This window comes from Dipodomys ordii, unplaced genomic scaffold (genome assembly GCF_000151885.1).
Source record: "Dipodomys ordii isolate 6190 unplaced genomic scaffold, Dord_2.0 Scaffold42, whole genome shotgun sequence".
Taxonomy (NCBI): domain Eukaryota; kingdom Metazoa; phylum Chordata; class Mammalia; order Rodentia; family Heteromyidae; genus Dipodomys; species Dipodomys ordii.
This window is the reverse complement of record NW_012267258.1, coordinates 2,963,964-2,971,283: the sequence shown is the minus strand read 5'-3', so window position 1 is coordinate 2,971,283 and position 7,320 is coordinate 2,963,964. Positions and strand designations below refer to the sequence as shown.

Genomic DNA, 7,320 nt, shown 5'->3' with positions numbered 1-7,320 from the left:
TTTCTTTTTGCTTATGTGGTGCTGAGGAATCGAACCCAGGGCCTCTGGCATGCAAGGCAAGCGCTCTACCACTGAGCCAACTTCCCAGCCCTCAACCCTTATTCTTATTCCAGGTCAAACTAGAATAAACACTAAAAGGTTGTTTGACCTTGGACAAGTTGCTCCTCCATTTCTTCACCTGCAAATTGGAATTCATGTGCTCAGCATAGGATACAACACAATGCAGGCATTTTTTTTTTTTTTTTGACATCAAGAAACTGACCTCAGGAATTGAGCTCAGGTTCTTTTGAATGCTAGACAAACAATCTACCACTTGTGCCATACCTCCATCCCTTTTAGCTGATAATTTTGTTTTTGAGACAAGACCTGCTAACTTTGCCTCCTGCTTTCATCTTCAAAGTAGCTGGGATTATAAACACGTGTCACCATACCTGGCTGGCAACTATTACTGATGATAACCAGATCCCCACATCACTCTATCCTGAGGAGGTCTGAAGTTCTCAAGGACCCCCTTTGGATCCCCAACAATGATAGTATACCTACCGTCAGCACCAGCAAGCACAGCATGGCCAGGGGGTAGCCCAGATTCCGCTGCCAAGCTGAAGCCTTCCTCCGCTTTTCTGTGCAGGGACAGGAGGCTGTTAGTAAATACCTGGAGCAAGGGGTTACTCTCCTTGGGGAAACCCAGGTATTCCAAATCCTACCAACATACATACCAAGCAGGACCCTCTGTGTCTGAAGAGCCAGGACCTGTCTGTGCAGCAGCTCCATGTCTAAAGGCAGCCAGCAAGAGGTGGGATCTGAGGGCAGAGAAAATAGCTTTGCCCTTTAGTCCTGCAGTCACTTCCCAGGCTAGGTCCATCAGTCTAGTAGGGAGAAAACAACTTACTACAGATCCTGCGGGTCAAAGCTGCCTCCTCAAAGGCAGAGCAGTTCAGCTGCTCTTCCAGGTCTTCTAACAGCTGGAGGCAAGGACAAAGGGAACGACTGTCAGAGGCTCTGTGATCCCCAGGGCTCCAGGAAAATCCTGTTTATCTCAGGGTTCTAAAGTTTTAGTCCTTCCTCTAACACTTATTTACCACCCTATGGCTAGCAGCTTTGCCCCAGCCCCTCCCAGTTGCCTTGTGTTCTGCCTGATGTATCTGGTGACAAGCACTAGATGGTAGGGGCAAGGATCCAGAAGCCAACAAAAGCTGTGGCCAGCTAGGCATTGGTGGTTCATGCCTGTAATCCTAACTACTCAGGAGACTGAGATCTGAGGATCGCAGTTCAAAGCATGTCCGGGGAAGAAAAGTCTATGAGATTCTTATCTCCAGATAATAACCAAAAAGCCAGAAATGGAGCTATGACTCAAGTGGACAGCAAACCCTGAGTTTAGACCCTACGCTCAGCACCACCAAAAAAAAAAAAGAGCTGTGGCCCTTTGCAAGTTGTATACTACACAACTACAGGTAGATCATTTCATGGTTTTGATTCAGCTTTGCAGGAACCTCACCTGCACAGCATGATCAGGAGGCAAGAAGCACTACATACCCGGGGCTTGACCAGCAGCTTCCCAGTGACAGAGAACATGCGAGCCAGACCTAGTGGAGTGCACACTGTAGGAAGAAGAGGAGACACTTGCCAGAACTTCTTTTTTACCCCTTACTCCATCCCATTACACTCCCTGGATTATTGAATCCCTGGATCCCACCATTCCCTCTCGGTCCCTGTACACTCACCCAGGAGTAGCAGAACCCCAAGGAAGGAGATGCAGGAGTAGAGATATGGGAGGTAGTACTCCCAGAAGTCTAAGAGCAAAAGCAGTCATGTCAGCTTGTCTCATGTTTATGGGAACTTGACACAATAAAAAGCCTATGCAGAGCTGGGCACCAGTGGCTCACACCTGTAATCTTAGCTACTCAGAAGGCTGAGATCTGAGGATGACGGTTCAAAGCCAGCCCAGGCAGGAAAGTCCATGAGATTCTTATCTCCAATCAGTCACCTTAAAGCTAGAAATAGAGCTGTGGCTCAAGTGTTACAGTGCTAGCCTTGAGCACAAAAGCTCAGAGACAATGTCCAGGCCCTGAGTTCGAGCCCCAGGATTGGTACAAAAACAAAACAGAATGTTAGCAACTGATCCATTCCATTTTTCTAAAATCATTGTATGGGCCCCAAGGGAACATTTCTGTTGGCTAGATGTGGTTAGAAGTACGTTAGTTTGACACTTCAGTTCTAAGGATGGCTATGTCAACTGTTTTCACTCGAGAGGAATACATTGAACGAAGGCATGTGGAAATTAGCCAGCTGAAGGGCCAGTCTTGAAAGAAGGATGAAGGAAGGCCTCTGTTATAGTTTAGATATGAAATATCCCCTCCCACACACATATTAACATGTTGAAGGCTTGTTCCTTAATAAAAGAGATGGAGCTTTTGGGAGCTCTCTCTGACCAAATTAATGGATTAATCTGTTGGTGTATGCATACCTCCATAGCATCATTAGAAGGTGGTAGAAACTTGGAAGTAGGTCACTAAGTATATGCCTTTGAAGAGCCTATTTTTGTATGTGTCTATGTGTGCACACTGTTCCTGGGACTTAAACTTGGAGCCTGGGCACTGTCCCTGAGCTTTTTTTTTAATTTATTTTTTTTGGGTCCAGTCCCGGGGCCTGAACTCTGGGCCTGGGCGCTATCCCTCGGCTCTTCAGCTCAAGGCTAGCACTCTACCACTTGAGCCACAGCTCCACTTCCAGCTTTTTTCTTTTTGCTTATGTGGTGCTGAGGAATCGAACCCAGGGCTTCAAGCATGCAAGGCAAGCGCTCTACCACTGAGCCATTTTCCCAGCCCCTCCCTGAGCTCTTTTGCTCAAGGTTGGTTCCTCTATCACTTGAGCCATAACTCTGTTTCTAGCTTTTTTGGTGTTTAACTGGAGATAAGAGTCTTATAACTTTCCATCCTAGCCTAGCTTCGAACCATGATTTTCAGATTTCAGCCTCCTTAAGTAGCTAGAATTATAGGCATAAGCTACCAGTAACCAGCCCTGAAGGGTCTATCTTATTACTTACCCCTTTTTACTTGCTCACTATCACTCATTCTCATTCTGTCTCTTTCTCTATCTCTGTCTGTCTATTCACCATGAGGTAAGCATCTCTGCTCTACGGCCAAGTGACCCATGGACCATAATCAAAAGATAAATCTTTCCTCCTTTAAAGTTATTCTTCTCAGGTATTGTGTCACAGTGATGAAAAGCTAACCAACACAGCCGCTCACCATAGAGTGATTCTCTGCTGGCCTTGTTGTTGTCCACAATGGCTGATGCCACCCACACCATGCCTAACACCAGCAGAGTAAGGAGCATCAACATCACCACCGTCTCATAGACCCGGCCCAGGACACCCTACAGGAGGAAGAGAAGGTGAATAGGAAGAGAGGGTCAATATCAGGGCAGAGAGGAGCAGGAAAGAGACCTCAGAAATGGTAGCTGGGCAGGCACCAATGAATTGCTGGTTAATTGGAAGTAAGATTTTCATGGATGTTCCTGCTAGGGATGGCTTTGAATCACAATCCTCAGATCTTAGCCTCCTGAGTAGCAAGGATTACAGGGGTGAGCCATTGGCTCCTGACTTGTTCCTGTAATTTTCACTCATCCTCTGAGAACCAGCTATTCATCAACCTCTCTTCTTTTGATCCAGTAGAGTTCTGCATTTTCCTGGGTTTCTTATGTATCCTCTACTCACCTTTCTGGAGCCAGCAAAGCCCTCAGACTCTGTGAAGAAGTATGCAAAGGGCATGAGGAAGATGAGGGAGATATTGGAGAAGAGAAAAACAAGGTTCCAGAGGCCTGAAGCAAAAAAAGAAAAGCAGAGGTAGTCAGTAAATGGCCAGCCCACAGGGGACTGTACATGTGATGGGGAGAGTATGACACATGACTGGTTAAGTCTGCCTAAGTCTTCCAGTCTACCTGTACCCCCTTCCCAAGCCCAAGCTATAGCCTAGATCCACAAACCATGAATGAGGGAGCCATTGAGCCACTGGATGTAGTAGTTCCGTGGGAGCGAGAGCAGCACCTCGTTGCTGATGATGGAGAAGGGCAGGAGCAGGACAGCACCCAGGGCAACTGCCAGGGTAAAGGTGCACAGCTCCAGCCTGGGCACAGAAAAGGACAGTGTCTTTCCTTAGTTCAACGCCTACTGTCCAATGACCTAGAAATCCCACCTTCCCTGCTGGGAAGGTGGCTCAGTGGTAGAGTGCTTGCCTTGCATGCACAAGGCCCTGGGTTCGGTTCCTTAGCATCACATAAGCAGAAAAAACCGGAAGTGGTGCCATGGCTCAAGTGTTAGAGCGCTAGCCTTGAGCTGAAGAGCTGAGGGACAGTGCCTAGGCCCAGAGTTAGACCCCAGGACTGACAAAAATTTTTTAAAAATTAAAAAAAAAAGGGACATCCCATCTTTTGGTAGTACTGCTGCTAAGCAGGCACTGTACCATTTGAGCCACTCTATCAGCCTGTTATGGTTTTTTTTTTGGTTATTTTTGAGATAGGGTCTCACTTTTTTTTCCTTTGGTTAGTCATGGGGCTTGAACCCAGGGCCTGGGCAGTGTCCCTGAGCTTTTTCATTCAAAGCTAGTGCTCTATCACTTTGAACCATAGAACCACTTCTAGCTTTCTAGTGGTTAATTGGAGATAAGAGTCTCATGAGCTGGCTTTGAACCAAGATCCTCAGATCTCAGCCTCCTGAATAGCTAGGATTATAGGCATGAGCCACCAATGTCCAGCAGGTCACTTTTATATTCTTTTTTTGTTGGTGGTGGTGGTGGTGATCATGGGGTTTGAACTCTGGGCCTGGGTGCTGTCCTTCAGCTCTTCAGCTCAAGGCTAGCGCTCTACCACTTGAGCCACTCCCAATTTTCTGAATGGTTTATTGAAGATAAGAGTCTCACAAACTTTCCTGCCCGGGCTGGCTTTAAACCATGATCCTCACACCATGTCAGGTCTCACTTTTATACCTGAGCCAGCCTGGACTGTTATCCTCTTGTTTGTGATTCCTTGCATTGCTGAGATTACAGGTGACAGACACTCAGTCATTTTACTTCTCTCATATCTTGGGATGACAGACATATGCCACAGTGTCCAGCCACTGGTCAAGATGGCATCCAGAGAAATTCTTTTGTCCAAGCTGGCCTCAAACTATGATTTCCCATCTATGCCTCCCAAGTAGTTACAATTATTGGCTTGAACCACCACACTTGACTAAGAAACCCCATTTATATCCAAGGATACCTGTGTTTTCCACAACTAGCTATAGCAATGATAGAGTTAAGAAATTGTGCCTGAGGGCTGGGAAGGTGGCTCAGTGGTAGAGCGCTTGCCTTGCATGCCAGAGGCCCTGGGTTCGATTCCTCAGCACCATATAAGCAAAAAGAAAAAAGCCGGAAGTGTTGCTGAGGGACAGTACCCAGGCCCAGAGTTAAGACCCTATAAGGGCTGGGAAGGTGGCTCAGTGGTATAGTGCTTGCCTTGCATGCATGAGGCCCTGGATTCGATTTCTCAGCACCACATAAGCAGAGAAAAAATCCAGAAGTGGTGCTGTGGCTCAAGTGGTAGAGTGCTAGCCTTGAGCTGAAGAGCTGAGGGACAGCGCCCAGGCGCAGAGTTTAGGCCCACGACCGGACCCAAAAAAAAAACAAAAAAAGGCCCTATGACCGGACCCAAAAAAAAAAAAAAAAAGAAAAGAAATTGTGCCTGACACTGGTGGCTCACGCTGATAATCCTAGCTATTATGGAGACTCTGAGGGCCTCAGTTCAAAGCCAGCCCGAGCAGGAAAGTCCATGAGACTCTTATCTCCAATTAACCACCAGAAAACCAGAAGTGGTACTGTGGCTCAAATGGTAGAGTACTCACCTTGAGCTGAAGAACTCAGGGACAGAGCCCAGGCCCAGATTTCAAGCCCCATGACAAGAAAGAAAGAGAGAGGGGGCGGGGGAAGGAAGGAAGGAAGGAAGGAAGGAAGGAAGGAAGGAAGGAAGGTTGGTTGTCCATTGCCAGGCACTAGTGACTCACAACTGTCATCCTAGCTACTCAGGAGGCTGAGATCTGAGGATCACAATTCAAAGCCAGCCTGGGCAGGAAAGTCTGTGAGATACCTATCTCCAATTAACCATCAGAAAACCAGAAGTGGCCCTGTGGCTCAAAGTGGTAGCATAGCAGTCTTGAGCAACAGAGCTCAGAGGCAGCACAGAGGCCCTGAGTTCAAATCCAAAGACTGACAAAATAAATAAATAAACTGTCCATCTGGGTTCCTGGCACAGAGAATGAAGCACAACCTCAGGTATTCATGAGTACCTGGTCACCTGCTATGTCACTTGCCCAGGCTATCCCAGGATTGTATGACTCTCCTGTACATGCCTACAGAGTATGCTAGACATACCAAAGCTAAGGGCTATGGATTCTCATTTCTGCTCAGAGATATGGATTTCTCAGCTTGGATCCTTCAGTCTGGATAAGAGTAAGAACATGTCATATTGTTATGCCCTGCAAGAGGGCACTAGCACAGAGGACAAAGGGAAGCTGAAATCCAGCATCATAGTCAAAACTTTACCCTGGCTGTATCAGCTCAAAAGACTGGTGCCAGTCTTGGGGCTTGAACTCAAGGGCCTGAGTACTGTCCTTGAGCTTTTTTTGGTTAAAGCTGGTGCTCTATCACTTGAGTCACAGTTCTACTTCCAGCTATTTTTTGGGTGACTGATTGGAAATAAGAATCTCTCAGACTTTCCTGCCTAGGCTGGCTTTGAAGCCTGCTCCTGCTGAGCACTCAGCCTCCTGAGTAGCTAGGACTACAGATGTGAGCCACTTGTACCCAGCAAAAAGGGTCATTTTTACCTGGTTGGTTCATCAAAGGGGAGGACTGTCTTCTGATCTGTGAGGGCATCTCTAAACCTTCTTGTAAATAAGAGTCTAGAGTAAGAGCTTTCTCCCAGAACCAAGCATTCTCTGTTCTCAGGGATTCCCATCTTCTCCATACCCCACACCTCATCAACACCCTCCACAGCCCCCAGTGACTGCTAGGAAATGAAGCCAAGCTAGAGACAGTTCCAGTGACTCAGGCCCAAGCCAACAGTTCGTGGCCACAAAGCTCCCAGAAGCTCCTGGCCTAACCAGGGAGACAGGAACAGCAGCTTTTCTAAGCGTCCCTGGGGTGAGGTATAAAGCCGGAAGAAGCCAGAAATAGGGTGGAAGCAGAAACCCTTTTCACTGGGTGACACCCCTTTTTCTTCCTATTCTTCTTCTTCTTCTTTTTTTTTTTGGTCGGTCATGGGATTTGAACTCTGGACCTGGGCGCTGTC

General features: G+C 47.3%; 1 protein-coding gene across 1 annotated transcript in view; it reads right to left on the bottom strand.

Annotated features, from left to right (window-relative positions):
* Lmbr1l (limb development membrane protein 1-like) overlaps positions 1 to 7,320 on the bottom strand; it is a 17,202-nt gene that overhangs the window by 3,880 nt on the left and 6,002 nt on the right. Inside the window, exons 4-11 of the mRNA XM_013018734.1 lie at positions 3,985 to 4,124; positions 3,716 to 3,819; positions 3,249 to 3,375; positions 1,722 to 1,790; positions 1,534 to 1,598; positions 890 to 962; positions 717 to 800; positions 476 to 620 (exon numbers count right to left, since the gene is read on the bottom strand). Of these exons, the coding sequence (XP_012874188.1) occupies positions 476 to 620; positions 717 to 800; positions 890 to 962; positions 1,534 to 1,598; positions 1,722 to 1,790; positions 3,249 to 3,375; positions 3,716 to 3,819; positions 3,985 to 4,124 (807 nt within the window). The remainder of the gene's footprint in view (positions 1 to 475; positions 621 to 716; positions 801 to 889; positions 963 to 1,533; positions 1,599 to 1,721; positions 1,791 to 3,248; positions 3,376 to 3,715; positions 3,820 to 3,984; positions 4,125 to 7,320) is intronic.